The sequence below is a fragment of the Scomber scombrus genome, chromosome 17, assembly GCF_963691925.1.
Source record: "Scomber scombrus chromosome 17, fScoSco1.1, whole genome shotgun sequence".
NCBI lineage: Eukaryota > Metazoa > Chordata > Actinopteri > Scombriformes > Scombridae > Scomber > Scomber scombrus.
The window spans coordinates 23,586,425-23,604,188 of NC_084986.1; the positions used below are offsets into that span (position 1 = coordinate 23,586,425).

At 38.2% G+C, this 17,764-nt stretch overlaps 1 protein-coding gene across 1 annotated transcript; it reads right to left on the reverse strand.

Moving 5' to 3' along the window:
• Window positions 1–395: 395 nt before the first annotated feature.
• On the reverse strand, window positions 396–2,588 carry slirp (SRA stem-loop interacting RNA binding protein). The gene is made up of 4 exons (XM_062437394.1): window positions 2,503–2,588; window positions 2,099–2,157; window positions 1,250–1,357; window positions 396–1,008 (listed from the first exon to the last, which is right to left on the reverse strand). Exons 1-4 carry the CDS (start codon window positions 2,567–2,569, stop codon window positions 940–942), a joined length of 303 nt encoding a protein of 100 aa, XP_062293378.1. The 5' UTR covers window positions 2,570–2,588; the 3' UTR covers window positions 396–939.
• Between the last annotated feature and the right edge of the window lie 15,176 nt (window positions 2,589–17,764).

Sequence of the window (17,764 nt, forward strand, 5' to 3'; positions counted from 1 at the left end):
TTAAAGAGTTACACACGACAACCTCTTGGATGTGCACTGAATTTACAATGTAGCACAACTGCTCAGCTGAGACTGACTGTGTAATCATCCAGTGCAGCAGTGTGGCTCACTCATGTTTTTAATCACTTTTTGTATTTATATGTTTATTGCAGATTAGGAAATCTTATTTTTGAACATTCAAAGATGAATTATACTGTTTTTAGTCATTTTTGATAACAGGCCTGACACAGAGGAGTAAGATATATCAGGCTTTGGATACACACAACTGTGTTGACATTAAGAAAAATATAAAAAAAATAGTCTTATTCTTTACCTTTTAGTGCCATACTGGTGATGATATCCTTTGCATTAAGTATAAGAAGCAATTTTACAAAGTAAAAATAAAAAGCAACACATTGGATTAAACAATGTTTTTATTGCCATACACTACACATGTAAATCATGCTTCATAAACTTGAAGTAAATACAAGTTTGCATTGACAGTTTATGTAGCGATGATGGTGTCTGACAGGGAAGTTACAGGGACTATACCAAAACATGTAATACACTCACTGCTTCACTGTGTCAGGGTCATTTTTCCTCGTACACTCCATACCAAAAACTGCATCTATGTTAAGTAGTAATTATGACCCAGAGAAGTGACAGTTCAGATAAACGTCATGCTTTGGAGGGATACCAGGTTGAACAGTATCACAGACAATAAATAAACACAATCATCATTAGAGGAATGACAGTGATGCTCAGGATCAAATTGATTAAAAAAGGTGTACAAAGAAAGAACACAGACATTAGAGTGGAAATATAAAACCAACCCCAGCGTACTTCTTTAAGTCTTCATTATGCCCCAAATGCAAAAAAATGTAAAACAAATATGGCAGCGAGAAAAAAACCAAAGTGAATCTGAACCTGAGCATGTTTGATTTTCACAGTCACAGATCTTCAGTCTAACTCGCTCTCTTTGTTTGACTTCTGTCCAGAGAACGGCCGTCTGTTCCTCTGCACCTGGAGCTGGACAAAAAAACAAACAGGGAAATTATTATTATTAAAACATATACTTCTGGCACAACTTCACCCACTTCCAAGGTGAACAGAGAAGGAAAAATAGTCTGAAAAGGTAAAAAAAAAAAAAAAAAACCTCCAGCAAAACTCATAATATACAGAACAACTTTACTGTCAGGGCAACATCTTTTGGTTTAAGGTCTGCATCAGTGTCATAAATAACCCTGGCAGTAGTCAGTGATATATTTACCTTGGCTCCCTCCAGCGTGTGTGGTTCTTTCTGCAGTGCATTAGTCAGCCCTTCCTCTGTTGAGAATCCAATCCAGCAGAAGCCTCTATGGAAACCTGTTTCTTTATCCTGTTACCACACACACACACAGAGACACACACACACACACACAGATTTTGAAGGTTCAGCAAAAATAAAGCTAGACGTTATGTTCGCTGGAATTAGGGCAGGGCAATATCATGATTAATGTTGACATGTCAATAATTTGAAATCTCCTCTAAAGTGGGTTAGGATTATATATATATATACACACACACACACTACAACATTAAAACTAAACAAACAATCTATCATTGTCAACAGTTTAGGGCAGAGCTGTTGCATTGGATTGTGTGGATACATATATTACAGTCACTGGCCTCTTCATTAGGTACACCTGTGCAATCTAATTCAATCCAATACAACAGCTCTGCTTTAAATTCTACTTTATGAAGATTATACATTTCCAGTTACTGTTAACATTGTAAACAATTATAATTCTACTTTATGTTTATTACTGAGGTCATACTAAGTGGTGGCATACTGAGGTGAATTATATTGACTGGTGTTCCTAATATTTTGCCCCATTCATGTATGTTCAACGAGTGGACAAAATATTAGGAACACCATTCAATATAATGCACCATAATACACCACCATCACCCACTATGACCTCAGTAATAAACATAAAGTAGAATGATCACCTTCTTGACAATGTGAACAACCTAACCCGGTTTCGAGATTTCAAATTATTGACATATATCATTTATCATGATATAGCCTAAAAATGTGAGAGAGTGAGAGAGAGAAAGAGAGAGAGAGAGAACTTACAAATGGTAGAAGACACTTCTTCACTTGTCCAAACTGTCCGAAATACTCCTTCATCTCCTCTGAAGAACAAAGTGCAGCATTTCATTAAAGAGATCTCAAACTGAATTTAACGTCAACTCTCTATTTAACATGTAATGTATTGATAACTGCAGGGACAGCTAGTGCATATGAAGGTGTTACATAAGTTACATTAGCAGCATATAGAAATGAAAACAGTGTAATATTGTATCACAAGGACTCTATAGGACTGTCATGCATGTTAGCTAACAGAGGTTACAGTGTGACTGATGTCAAGGCTACATGTGTTACGATAGAACGATGTATAAAATAAAGTGAGAGGCTATAAAATGATATTCGACCGTCGCAAAGTGAGAAGGATATTTTGAACAAGTGAATGAACTTACTGCTGGCTAATGTCCATGGTATTTTAGACACGAAGACCTCGAAAACTTTCTTAGCCGGCGCCGCCATGTTTCAATCCTGGTAAGACACTCTGACCTATGACGTAAAGTCACGTGACATAAAGAGTTGCGAAGTGGGAGGGGCTACGTACCGGGGTGCTGTTTCTTTTCCTAGGATGGTGAAGTCAATACCCAAAACATTACCCGACTCATCCAACGAAAACAACGACTATGCCATCCTGGGAAAAGAATGACTACCACAGCCCCTATAGAGGGTACATCTATTTATTTATTTTTAAAGCAAACTTAAGGACGACCTTTTTAAGCTGGCTTTCAATTGAACTTCATTTATTTATTCATCTTTCTTATTTTTAAAAATCTTTTAACCTGTTTTTTCAACACCTTCCATATCACGTGACCAAGTGACTGTAAAATCAATACAGAATTATATTACTACAGTGGACAATTGATACTCTTCATTGGAAAGTTGTTGTCTTTCCCCCCCCCCCCAATATATTACTTTCTATGTAAGTAATTTTCATTTCAAAAACTTCCATAGCATGTGATCCACTGAACCTAAATCCGTTCTGTATTATATCACTACACTAGACAATTGATGCATTCCTTCTTTTTATTGGAGAATTATGATTATTTTAATGGAGAATTCATCTTTTTAAAAATGGATTCCATGTCAATAGATTCCATGTCGCATATCCTAGTGACTCAAAATCATTACAGAATTACACTACTAAACTGTCTTTTAGTACCTGTTGTATTTTATTCATATAAAATACAACAAGCATTTTAGACCTTAATATTTTGTGTTTTACTTTTGGCTTCAGTTGCATGTATGCAATGTATGTTTTTTTGATAAATTAACCTATTCACAAAGCTCCCATTCCTTTCTTACCCAAAAAAATAATGTTGGACCAGTGTCTTGCTGCACTCAGCTGTTCAGGCTTTTAACCACCAGATGGTGCTCAAACAGCAAGCAAGACACTCCCCACAACATGTGTATGGTATAGCAGTTGATATGTTACTTATGAGAGTTCGAATCGTTTATGTGCAACTTAAACCTTTCAAACACAGTGTTTACTATAATAAACTTTTTGACTTGAATCAAAGAAGTTAAAAAGCAACATGACCAAACAAGTGGAATAACAAATATTTTCACCTTGTAGGTACACATACTTACCTCACTTTCCTCCAATGGGTATCATTTTATAATTATTGCTAAATTAATTATATTAAAAGTTAATTTAAGTGACATTTATTTTCAACATATGGTCATTTTAGATCAAGATCATGGTCAAGTTCATATTCAAGTTATCAAATTAATTTATTATTTCACTTTGAGTACACAAAAGTAGTCCATATTTATTTTGTGTTATGTATGTACTGAGATGTTTGACCTGATGGCAGACATGGGGAACATACAGAATGGTCTTTGGCTTTAAGTTTATACATTTTACATCCTTTGATTTAATAAATAGTGAGTTAGTTCATTGGACATTTTTACATTGACATGACTTCTATGTGGTTACTGCCATAATACATTTCCCAAAAACAATGCAACAGTGATTCAATCTAGTGTACTGTAGCCTGGTTTGAAGTTTGTGAGGAAAAAGCCTTCAGCCACACAAGCTGCTCTCACAAAGTTCGATGGACAGATCACACTTCACTGCCTGACTCCTCTGAACTATTACAGTATCATCAACTGCAGTTTTTCCAGGCTAAAGTAAAAGCATCAGCAGGAAGTTGTGGTCGTGACTTTGTGGTTTTGGAGCTGCTGTGATTGAGCATCAGCCCTCCGTGTGTCCTCCTGTTCTGCTGCCAGCATTATCACAGTTCTCTGAGCCTGAGTGCGGGCTAGTGGGTTAGACCTCTAGGCTCATTGCTCATCATGGCTCATTTTCACAGTAGGAGAATACTTAGTCTGATAATGGGTGTGGAAAAGACAAGTGTGTCAGGATCATCAGCTGCAACATCTACCGATTCCATGCAGGAATAAATGGTGAAAAGATTGAAAGAAGTTGTAATTTTAGTGCTATTCTTATAGATATGTTGTTAATTCAAATGCATTTACACTGTATGTATAGAACCAGTCAAACCTTATGACAGGCACTGTATTTTAAAGAATCCAACTGTTAGTGTTCATGGAAGAGATAATGCAATTGTGACTCTGTGAATGTGGCTGACGTGAGTGGCTGTCTAAAGATACATTTTTAAATAAAAACAGCTGTGGTATACTATATATTATAATGAAAAGAGGCAGGATGTAATAACATTTCATAGTGTTGACATAATTTCATGGTTCATAGTTCATAAAGCTGTATTTATTTATTTACACTGTATAACACTATGGATGTCAGTGGTTACAGTTGTGGAATATGTTCCAGCAGTAGAAATGTGTTTATGGTGAAATGTTGCAGATGTGTGATAATGCCATAGCCTGTTTAGTCTTTCAGTAAACGTCAAAGTTTTAGGTTTGCTAGAAAAGCTTTAGCATAGAAGTATGAAACTAACACCATGCACAATATTGACAACAACACGTCACATTTAATGCTATTGTTAAGGAATTTTCTATAACTTAGGTCATACATTGGCATACACTGCGTCAAACTAGGACTTGAAGTCATTGTAAAGCCGCACCTAATCTTAACCGTGAGACACGTCTCGCCTTGAGACAGTAGTAGACAGTAGGTCTGCTCCTTTTGGGGAAAACAGGAGGCACCCTGATAGTGTTGCTATGGCAGCCAAAGTCAGAGATGTGTTTGCCCGTCTCTCTGAATGGAGTAAATGTAACTGTAGTCAGAGGTTGGATATTGTGGACCCTGAGGAATGGAGGACAAGGGTGCTGAGCTGCATTCTCAGACATTGTCCTCATCTGTAGACCAATAGACTAAATTTTATATGCTGTAGATGTGTTGGATCGGACCATATTTGGGGATCGTTCACTTATGGCATTATCTGTGTGGCTTACTATAAGACTATCCCCGGAGGACTGAAACCCCAGAAGGGAGCATCTGATTATTCTTTCATTCTCCTTCATCAAGTCTCAATAAACCTTTTCAGCGTAAGACATCTTGGACTCCTGAGCACTTGCTCCACTGATGTATGGGCTGCAGATTTAACATCTACAACACTGTATACTATGTTAGAAAAACTGCATCACCATGAAGTCTTAAATATGAGAGTGTACTTGTGTATTTACGTTTATTCATGTATATTCTCGGATGGGCTTATTGGATATATAACAGGATTGTGTTTTTGGGATTTTGGTCCGTGTTTTCCCCCCTGTGTAGATTCTCTGCTCTGCTTTGTTCTGTCTTGTTCAGTTTTGCTCTCTTGGGTTCAGTTTTGCTCTGCTTACACTCATTCCTCATTAAAGAGATATTCTTCAATTCGTGCTGGCTTCTGTCTTCTGCCTTTGGGTCCACCTGCTGCGCTACCCCTAGCACACAACATGACAGTGACATCTGTCAGTGAACATCTGGATGCCTATGCATTTTACATTGTGTTCCCAACAAGGAAGACAAGTGAACTTTATCTTCTCTTTTTGGAACATGGACACAAATAAACAAATGTATATTAATTCCGAAATTGGACATACAGATGTATGAGCAACACATGAGCAGATTGTACAAGGAACAGCATTTTATTGTGGAAATGAAACATGTGGGTTGAGGCTGAGTGCTGCTGTGATTGTAGTGGAGGATTAAGGACACATGTACAGCACATAACTATTGGGAGTTTATGAAAGTGGGACAGGAAGGAGAGAAACACAATGAGTTTTAGTGGCACGTGCCCTCTCCACTCAGAAAGCTTTTTTTTGAGCTGAAAGCCACATTTCATGCTGTCAACCATACGCATGCATTAGGTCTTGGTGGTTGTGGGTTTGTTAACAGCAGTTGTACAGGATGTACCACCACTGAGAAACCACAGTGAGACTCCACAAACAGAGAACATGATCCAAATAGTATGTAAGAAATGATGAGGATGAATAAATAAATAATACATGACAATACATAAAACAAGTTAATATATTTGAATAATAAAATATAACAAAAAAAGACTTTGGAGCTACTTTAAGTGCTAACATTTTTTTGCGAATTACTGTTAAAATAGGCCTAATAGTACATGGAAATAGGGGCCAGTAGAGGTTTTTTTTCTTTCTATATTTCTTTTCTTACTATATCCTCTTTAAATACACTCATAATATGCACTCTCTTTAATTCTGATATAAGAGACATATGGTTATTTATTGTTATTGTTCAAAGGCAGTTATAACACATGACATGCATGATTATGTCTTTAACAGAGACAATTTGAGGCAATAATTATCAGACCATGTAAGGTTGAGACAAATGAGCAGTGGCTCAATTCACTTTTGCCATTATATCAAAGTGCTCTTTCTCTATTGTACCCATGAAAAACCCCCCACTAATGTAATGTTATGTAATATGTGGCATACCTAAGACTCCATGCAGAAATCATTTGACCCTTTCACAGTGCGTATCCACATGATTTTCACCACTAAACACATTCATTGATGGTGTGAGTGTGTAGCACAATGTTTTATGTGTACAGCAGCAGCTAAGGTCAGGACTGCCCGCTCACAGTAGGACCATATGGTGATCTCTACTTCACCTTCAGCCTCGCCCACACTCACCCAGCAACCCCCACTGACCTATAATTCACCCGGATTTAACCCATCCCCCTTCTCCAGAATGAGCAGGGATTTTAATGGCGAATTATTACAATAAGAGGTTGTATGAGGTATATATGGTATGAAAGGTTTTGTGACAGACTTTAACTACATCCCCAGTCCATAATATAGAGGACCATACAACTCTATATCTCTTCACACATTTGCATTATTTGCATTAGAATATATGTTTAGTAGGAAACACTTGTTTACAACATAACAACATATTCACTCTCAGAATGAATTCCAAACAAAACATACATTCTCAGTGTGTTTAGTTGTTCACAACATACACATAAAAAATGGATCAAACACTATGATGGAGGAGTTTAAACTGAGTCTAAATAAAAAAACTGTATTACTATTAATGATCTTGATGGAAATAATGGGGTTTAAAAGTGGGAAAATAAACCACTTCAAAAGACAAACTGAAAATTTGACTGGATAAACTAAGACCATGAATATCTGCACCAAACTGCATAAAATCCATTGAAAATGTATCAAGACATTTGTTCTAAAGCACTAAAGTCAATCTCATGGTGGTGCTAGAGGAAAAACTCTCTAGGCACCATGAATAGATGTTGAGATATGGACCAAATTGATGGACCAATCATCCAACAGAGACACAGGCTGCAGAATGCTACTGTGACAAATATACCCATAAATCAAAGTAACTTCTCTATCTGAACAATGACCAACACAAAGAGTGAAATATAAACACTTCTCAGTTTTCACTTTTATTTATGTTTGTTGCTTTGTATCGGCCATCTGTGGACTTTTTTGGCAATCATTTTCTAGGTTCAGGTACAGGTGTTTGGCACAAGAATAGTTGAGGTGAATAACAATGTGCTAAGCAGCTTTACAGAGAACATCCCCATTCAAACAGCTGATTTGTGAAATTGGTGAGTGTAAGTATCTAAGCGTGTTTGTGTGTTCGTTGGGGGGGGGAGGGGGGGGTATTTGAGGCGTGCTGGTTCATGGACAGGGCAAGGTACAGGTCGTTGAGATATTGACAGCTCAGACAAGGCCATGTACGATTTAGGTCATGCTCACTGCTTTATTACCTGGCAGTCCACACATCTGCCCCTCAACAAATGACCTACAGGTGCTGCCAAATAAACTACAGCACAGTCATTTGGTGTAGAACACTTTGGGCCTGATTTACTAAAGGTTTGTGTGTGTAAAATAATAATATAAATAATACCTTTGAAGGACAGGTATTAACCGGCTGCTCACTGCACACAGATGACTTTTGTCACTGTGGAGAGGAGGAGACGGAGGCACAATGACAGAATACACACAGGACGGAGTTTTTCCACCAGTGTTATTATTTTTGGAGTGGAATAATTTTAGTTTTACTAACAGCATGGACTTTGTCACAAATACTCTCCCATATGTCGGGTTTTCTGGTAATATTTGTTTTTGTTATAACTCAATATATATTTTTTAACCTCTTCAACTAGAACCTGATCACATTTCATTTTGTGCTTGTGGGCCTTCTGCTCATCCAAACTCTCCATACAGACACGCAAAGCCCTCATTTAAATACTGCTGTCTCCACCCTGTTGCACCTGTTAGCAGTTATTCTTAGTAGATCACCCGCAAAACGCACACAAACGAAACACGCAATCTATTGCACTGCACATGCAATTAAGTACCCACTATTTGGGATCTTAGTAAATCAGGCCCTTTGAAATAGAGCAGACTGGTCAAACAGGAACTGATGCGCACTGGATGTATGTAGGTATTGGTGATGCCCTAATTAACTTTTATTCTGTCCACTAACTAGGTGAATCCAGTACCATGGCTATCTCCCCAGTGGTTTTCTTCAGTTGTTTGGGCCCCAAACCTCCCTTTTGCAAGAAACAGCTTACTGATGTTGCTGGGAAACTGTGCCAGCTGATGTTAATGGGGCATGAGTCTGCATGTCATTCTTTGACAACAGCCTCATCTATCAAATCATGGTATTTGGCTTTCTTCAGTTGGTGAAAGATGGCCTGTCCTCCCAGGGCACTGTGAGTTCATCTACTGGTTTGTGCTTTTGGATAGAAGAACCATGTTTGGTCGGAGTGAAGTTACTCTTCTGAAAAGATACGTTCCTTCTTCAGGTCCACCTGCTTCTCTTAGTCAGAAGCTTAATGCAAAGTATGACTGAGTATGTATGTGCATAGTTGCGTGTCTAGTATATGTATTTTATCTCGCCCTATTATTTTACTATTTTTTACTTTGTTAATTGAGCTCCGTTCTCTGCCTTGGGTTTTGAATTTCGTTGTATTCTATATAATGACAATAAAGGAATCTATCTAGAGTTTTTGGCAGTTTTTCTTTCCCTAGGAACCTTATCTCCTTCCCTTTGGAAAACTAAACCTCAATTACAGTTTAGAGATTGTCTCTGTGCTTCAACTGTGCCCAACTGTACCTTTGTAGCAATGACAGATTATTATCAACATTTTAGGTGCACTCACTATCTTTGTTGACCTTTGAATAAAGTGTTTAAATAATCTGGATAAATTGATGGCTTTTTTTTAATTAACCTGTTTGTTAATCTGACTGCTCATATTTCTTCACCCACTGGACCATTTTTAGTGATGTGTCCTTGTTCCCAGAGCAAAAAGTTTGTACAATGTTCTCATAAGTGAGCCAAGTTGTAAAAAACATAGTTTACCTTCAAAGATAGAGGAAGCTAATGGTCATAGTCATAATAAATCAATGTTGTAAGTTGACAGGAGATAGATTTGAACCCTAGTCTCCAGTGTCTACATCACGCAATCATTCGCCCAAACCTCCTCCAGGTTTAGTGGTGGTATAATGGCAACTTGCTTTCTCCTTTGATTCTCTGAGTCATCATGGTTACAAGAGATAGCATGCCAAGTAAATGTAAACATAGGTCATTTTAAACCTTCGACCAAACGAGCAATGCTGCTATTTTTCCCAATAAGGACAGTCTCAGATCACTGCTGGCCACTTTAAAATTTGAATTATGTTTCATGGAGCATCACATTTAATAGTACATGTGATCCTTCCACATGTCATTATTTATTATGGGTTTGGATACAAAACTATATCAGTTGAACAAAGAGATAGCAGCTGCAGTTGAAGGGCTGATATCATATCACACCATAAAGTCCGGAAATTACATCATGATACTTCTTCTTATCCCTCGTTCATTTTCTCCATGCTTCCATTTTCCTCTTATGACAGGCACACATTTATACACACACACACACACACACGCACGCACGCACGCACGCACGCACGCGCGCACACACACACACACACACACACACACACACACACACACACACACACACACATGCACTGATACCTATGTCCTGCACAGCATCATATGTCACACTTACGGTATTGTACTTCCTCCTGTTCTATTTATATTTTTGGTATAATCCAGTGGTCATTATTTTGAACCTCCTGCTGTGTTATCAGAGATGTAAAGACAAGCACAGCAGTTGGTGTGTGTGTGTGTGTGTTTGAGTGTGTGTTAGACATTGGGATCTCTGATATTATAAAATAATCTTTGGCAAAAGCCCCAAAACAACATATATTGACCTTCCAGTGACAGCACCCCCTAGCTGTAGTTATTATGATGAGCTCAAAGTAGAAAAATCAGTCGCCTTAAATATAGAGTGACAAACTTCAAAGGTACACATAGTCCAACCTTTTTTACACTCTTTCAAAATTTGAATAATTGCATAACATAAAGACGTTTGACCAGAAACATTCATTAGGTCAAATCATCAGGTCATCATCAGGTTCCCATTCAGATGATGTATACCATTTCTATTGGGGCTTTTCCATTATACAGTGCTAGCACTACTTGGCTCTACTCGACTCGACTCTACTTGGTTTTGGTACCAGGCACGTTGTTTTCTATTACTTCATGGTACCTCCTCAACGTGGGCGGTGTCGTCATAGCATGGCTGCACGAAACCACTGTGATGTCGTTTTATACGCGACACAAACACATAAACAATGGAGGATATCGAGGCGATTGTTGCCGGTATTTAAAAATGGCTTGATGGTTTGATTCTTGTGTCTGACGTTGTGCTCATGACTCTTCCAGCGACGACACTCTCTGACCAATCTGTGGCCGGCAGTCTGTTGATGTCGCATTTTAGTATCGGCTCAGCTCGTTTGGAACCTCGCCAGAGCAGGTACCAAAAAACACCAGGTACCAGGTACTATCCCTAATGGAAAAGCAAAAAAAAAACGAGTTGAGTTGAGCCGAGTAGTGCTAGAACTGTATAATGGAAAAGCCCCATAAGTGGCACGTAGTCCTTCCCAAAGGAAGACAAAAACAGGACCGACAACTAATCAAGTTTAGTTCACTTTCTAGTCAATCGTGGCTCTATATGTGCATTGGTTAATCATTAGTATGATTACAACCCTCTGCCTTGTCTAGGATTAGTGCTAAAATAATTTGTAAAGATTGCATATAATTATGGGTAGTAAAATCCAATATATATATATATATATATTATGATATTGAAGCTGTACAGGACAGATATTCCAACTTGAAACACACTGTCATGTCAACACTGTTTCTCTCTCTCCAATAAGCTATATCATTCTGTGGCTAAATGACGTCACATACAGCTCTTGCATTGCATTAGCTAGTATACTGTATATAACAATATAGAACAGTGTATAAGAGGGTGTTATTGCTCTTTAAATCCTACTCTAATGATTAAACCCTGAGTATTTTCCTATGACACGATGATACAGTCTTAAAAGCATAGATCCTGGCTGATACAATTATGTAATGTGGCTGAGTGAACAAAGGCTTTTTGAATGGTTGCACATCTGTGTGTTTGAGAATAAAGCGAAGAAGAAATAAAAGCACATAGTTTTGACTTTAAACGGATGGCGGTTTTTTATCCTCATGTAGCCCTGCAGTTGCCCAGCTCACCTTTTAAAAGATTGTACTGGTGCTTTTATGTGTTTTCCCTAATTAATTATAAATGCAGAAAATCTCATTACTATCTATTTTCCAAATTGTTTTAAATCAATTGAACACCTTCCATGCAGCTACTACTGTCAGTTCCTGCCAGTATGGTATGATTGACATAGCAGCAGCAATGGAGACCCCATTGCTGCTGCTATGTCAATGATATCCAGCTGTTATTCTCCACTAAATCCATCACTAGTTCATAATTCATATTCTCGTATAGACTATTTTTTTGTCCACTCAAAATATATGTACTTGATAAAAGACTGTAAAATCAATTCAATCATTCTTTCAGATCATGCTAGAATTCATATAACCATTCAGTTGAATAAGGAAAATTATATATCTAGGCGTTGGAAGTTTGACACTTCATTACTTTTAAAAACGTTAAAAATGTGATTATGGATTGCAAATTACATTAAAGAAAACAATGATCCTCTCATAGATCCTAATATCATATGGTAAGCAGCAAAAGCCACTTTGGCTTTTGCTACATAATATCATATGCTGCATATGATATTATTAGAGGACTAATAATATCATATGCAGCATTTAAAAAACATGAAAAAATAAGAATAAGAAAAGAACTTGAAAGAGAAGTAGAAATATGCAAAGTACTACAAAAAACTGCTTACTGATCCAGAAAACTCAGTTATACATCTACAGGATGCATTTGAGCAATTTGGAAAATATTCAGGATACAAGATTGCCTCTTGCATATGACTCAAACAGAAAGAATGCATGGATCTTGCTCTTTTCAGTGGGCACCAGGGGGTTTAAATATGTAGGTGTAAATATCACCTCACATTTAAACAAACTGTATGAAGAAAACTACACCCCTCTTATAGATAAGGTTAAAATAGACATGCGTAACTGGTCAAGTCTTCCACTATCACTGTTGGGAAGAATAAATGGGATAAGGATCAATGTTCTCCCAAGGTTAAATTTCCTTTTTCAAATGTTACTGTGTATTTATCTACATCATTTTTTAAATCTCTGAACAAAAATATTTCCAAATTCATCTGGTGCAATAGAAAACCAAGAATTAGCCTATCCACTCTCATGAAGCCAGAATCCATGGGAGGTCTAGGTCTCCCCAATTTCAAATATCATTATTGGTCGGCTCAAATGCGTAATATTGTGTCGTGGTCGATGGAGAGACAGGATTCTCGATGGATCCAAATTGAAGCCAGCATATTTGACGCGTTACCCTTGTTTTCTCTTATATTTATTAAAAATGTCAAAACATAAAAAAATATAGATCAATATTTTACTGTTTTCATACACTTTTAAATTGGAAGGACTATAATAAAAAATGTGTCTCCCTCATCAATATTTCTATTTACTCTAATGACAGTGAATTGAGTTGAAATTTTAAAAAATGTATGTAAATCTAAGAAACAGAACAAAACTCCATGCAGAGAGAGAGCCAAGCCAGTAAACTGTGAGCTGACCTGCTCACTTATCCTTCCATGCTGATAATGGTCCTGACATCTCAGTCTGCTGTTGCACTCAACAGTCAGGCACCATCAGCATCCACTTTGCTACAACATATTACTTCCTCTGCAAGTGGAAGGAAGAAAAACTAGGTGTAATATACCTTGTAAAAAAGCTACTGTGCAGAACACAGACTACTGGTTTTTGGATTCCTGTTCTGAAGCTTTGTTTGGTGTTTTGACTGTCACCATCTTGGATTTTTGGAGCCAGAAGTGACCATATGTGGATGAGAGAGTAGAGTTACACCCTACACCAGAGGGTACATTTTGTACATTCTACATTCGTTTCACTTTTCAGACCAGAAATACTGCTTGTATTTCCACCATACCCTGGTAAGTGAATATAGTTAGGTGTGATGTCACTCTTTGGTTTTCATTGGAGCCATTTTGATGCCCAGAGTTGCGGCACCATCTTTTCCATTTGGAGCCAAGACCTTCAAAACAAGTAGTGCTGGGTGTTGCCTTTCATACTCTGGAAACACACCCGCTACCTCGAACCCAACAAACAATCAGATACATTATTTTTATGGTTTTGTTTAGGGACTCATAAAACTTGGTTAAGATTTAGGAAAAGATGCTTATCTTACTTAAAAGATATGAAAGTCAACTGTCGCTCCCTGCCACAACCAACTTAAGTCATCTGTTACCACTGAACACCATGTGCTGTAAGAGCTAGTTGGACTGTGAGCAGAGAAGTTGAAATCTAGCTAAAAGTGTTGGATAAAGGGTTGAAATGTCCAGCTTCACTGTGCCTTGTATGAGAACCGGTAAAGCTCATGTCTTTATTGCCTCTTTAAATAACTATGGTTTGCAGAATGAGTAGCTTTAGGTAGCTGTGGTAACAGATGGGAGATATGCACTGGACTTGTTCAGCACATATGTTTTTATCTTTGCAAAGTTCTTGATGAGGAATAACACCAGCCTGCTTTGAGATGGAGGCATTTTGGCCAAGCTGCTACTGCTACCAAAAATAGAAAACCACATGTGGAGACACAAGGAGAACACACACAAACACTCGTACACTGAAGATACACTGTGTATACGTTTTCCCATACTGACAGCAGGGGGCAGTGCTTAGTTGAGTAGTTTTGGGTCAGCAGCAGTGTACCCTGTGGCCAAGTCCTCAGGGGGTCTTGGACTTGACCAGGAGGACTACCTGTGCCAGGCCTGTGTCCACCTGCCAAGCCAGAGCCTGAAGCCATGGGACTGTACACAACCATCACAACATCCCACCGCCAACAGGAGGACACACACCAGGATATTTTACTTTATTAAACATGGTCCCCACTCACTCTTTTTGGGAAATAACTTTAGAAGACATAAGTGACTTCCAAACATGGGAAAATGAGTATGGAAGAGGAAACCCATAAACAAAGGAGGACAGGCAGATACATAGAGACAGATTTGACAGAACAGCAGAGACAGAAGGGAGTGAAGAGGAGGGAGGAGATCAAGATTTTTGAAGAGAACGGCATCTAAACGAATCCAGTCATATTTGATATTGAATAGTAAATAAGGAAGTAAATGAAATTGAATCTTAGCATCATCTAAGCATTAGATGCTTAGTAATGACAAGCAGCATGTGGCTGAATTCTACAGAGACACAAATCTAAATTTCAATATGTTCCTAAAACGACCGATTCAGACTGCAGGTGCTCTGGTAGAAAGAGAAAGATAGTGAAGAGGAAGGATGTGAGAGAAAATATGGAGGAAGAGAAGAAAAAAATGGAGTCTAATGCATGTGGACAGAGTTGTGTCTGCCTGCTCCTGCTGTGTCCTCTGCCTCCAGTCTGAAGCTAGTTACACTACCAAGCCTGTCCTGACTACAGCTCTGTTCTTTACACACTCCCATGAGATTATCCATCTCTTAGGAAGACAGCCATGTGTGTATTTCCAAAAAAGACTGAACTAGTCATTTGATTGGTTTCTTGCTGAGATATAAAACAGGTATAATAATGAATCAGGCAGAATAAAACTGATGTGTGTGCTTGAGTCCAGAAAATCAACAGTCCAGCAATTTGACAGATGTCACCACTCACATTTTTGTTTCCATTGTTGGTGGTGTCATGTCATATACTGTGTACAATACTGATTCTGTTCATGAGTTCTGAGTTTCTGTCACACAATAGAGAAAGGATCAGGAATCAGAGAGATTACATTAAAAAAGGCAGCAGACTGTTACAGAGTCACAGTAAGGACTGAGCAGATAAATGAGTATTTTTTACAGTGGACTTTGGTGGGTTCATACTGGGCTGTGATGTTGTGGCAGCCAGGCCAGCTTTAGTCCTGGTGTCCCAAACAACTGGCCTACTTCACCTGAAAAACAATGAGACAGAGAGGCAGCTGCAAATCCCATAATCCACACATGCTGCCGGCTGCTGGATGATTAAAGAGGCCAGACACAATCATACTCTCTGCTTTGAATAACACCAATCCCAAATATGCTAATGGTGTCTCTCCATCAACGGACAGTATCAGTTGAAACAAGGACAAAACCTGTCAAAGGTGCATTCAAAAGTGACTTTTAGGACATTTGCCTGTTAGTAGAAGATAATCTATTCATTTTTTCGGGCATCTCTATCACATGAGAATAGCATATTACACCTCCTTTGATAAAAGTTTGTTTTGATGTTATTGTTCATTGACTTTGATTGTAATTTTGGTCTGTTGACTGAGTGTCTATATAACACAATCATAATTTACACCAGCAATGAACAATAAAGATTCACTCCCTTCTAGTAGTATCTATCAGATGTTTTTGTTTTAACTGTCCAGGTTCTGAAAGATCAGTCTCTCTGAATTAGCCAAAGACCCCACAGTCAAGAATTTTCTGTGGATTCACCTTCTACTGAATTGTTATTTAAGTTGGCACATCTGCGAGTAGGTCCACCATCTTGGACAGGTGGTACGGCAACACCACTTGGACAAATCAAGTTTTGTCACCACAGGATTTGAGTCTGTCATTGCACGATCTGAGTGTCAATTGTGGATTGTATGTGAATTTTTTAACAGCATATGAGTTATTACATAAACATGTTTAGTTCATTTTCAAATTATTTGGAAAAATGCTTTTCTTCTTTTTACTTAGATTCTATAGTTGTTTTACATTGTTTGTTTTGTTAAAACCATTGGGTTCATGTTCAAGATGTAATTCTCTGACCCTGAAATATAGTAGTGTTAAAAAAATATAAGCAAACAAACTTTCAGTATCTGCTTGAGCATTAATTCTGAAAAAATCTGAACCTTTGCCTACAATATTTCATGGTTGAAATTCTAAAATGAAATGAAGACTTTTACTATTTGGAGCTGTTTCTAAACAAGTTCTCAGGAAGACTTGGACTTGACCAAGAGAACTAAACCTGAGCGTTTACCTGTGCCATGCCTATCTCCATCTACCAAACCAGAGCCTGAGGCCATGAGACTGTACATGACCATAACAACATCCCACCACCAACAGGAGGACACAAACCAGGATATTTGACTTTATTAAACAGGGTCCCCACTCATTCTTTGTATGTGAAACAAAGTTAAAACTGAGATCTGTCCTACTGTGAATATTGCAATGGTTCCTCATTAAGAAATGAATCAAATGTAGTAATCCTTCACTAACTAACCTATTATATTGCTGAACTATCCTTGGACTGTGCTCCAGCATGGTGATGTACCAGTTTAAAGTGAGCAATTGCCCTGAGATTTACATGTAGGGTATAGCCCAAACTCTGCTGGCTGACCCATTAATTTTACTCTGTCATCTGGGTACCACAAGGCCTCTCACAGCAGTCCAGACTGACTGACTGTACCTTATCAAACTTGCCTGGACTGGATTCTGCTGTGGGTGGGGAAGGGGTGGGTGTTGACAATTTACCCGTTACCCTAAGTAAACCATCCTTTCTCCCTCTGAGTGCATGACAGTCCAAATGCTGGCCCAGAGCATCCTGGGTAATAGCAGTGTGGCAAGCACTTCCAGGTGTCAGCACATTGCACCCTGGGATGTCACAGCAGATATTTCACAGCACAACAGTGTCACATCATGTAGCGACATCCAAACCTGCCTGTCAGCATGATGACCCGTGATGTCACATGAAGACGAAGTTGGAC

Excerpts from the sequence above, each read along its gene's own strand:
- slirp (XM_062437394.1), bottom strand. The coding sequence starts at position 2,569 with ATGGCGGCGCCGGCTAAGAAAGTTTTCGAGGTCTTCGTGTCTAAAATA. Across the intron at positions 2,158-2,502 it reads ACCATGGACATTAGCCAGCA|AGGAGATGAAGGAGTATTTC; the intron begins GTAAGTTCATTC and ends TTTGTTCTTCAG. Across the intron at positions 1,358-2,098 it reads AGAAGTGTCTTCTACCATTT|GATAAAGAAACAGGTTTCCA; the intron begins GTAAGTTCTCTC and ends GTGTGGTAACAG.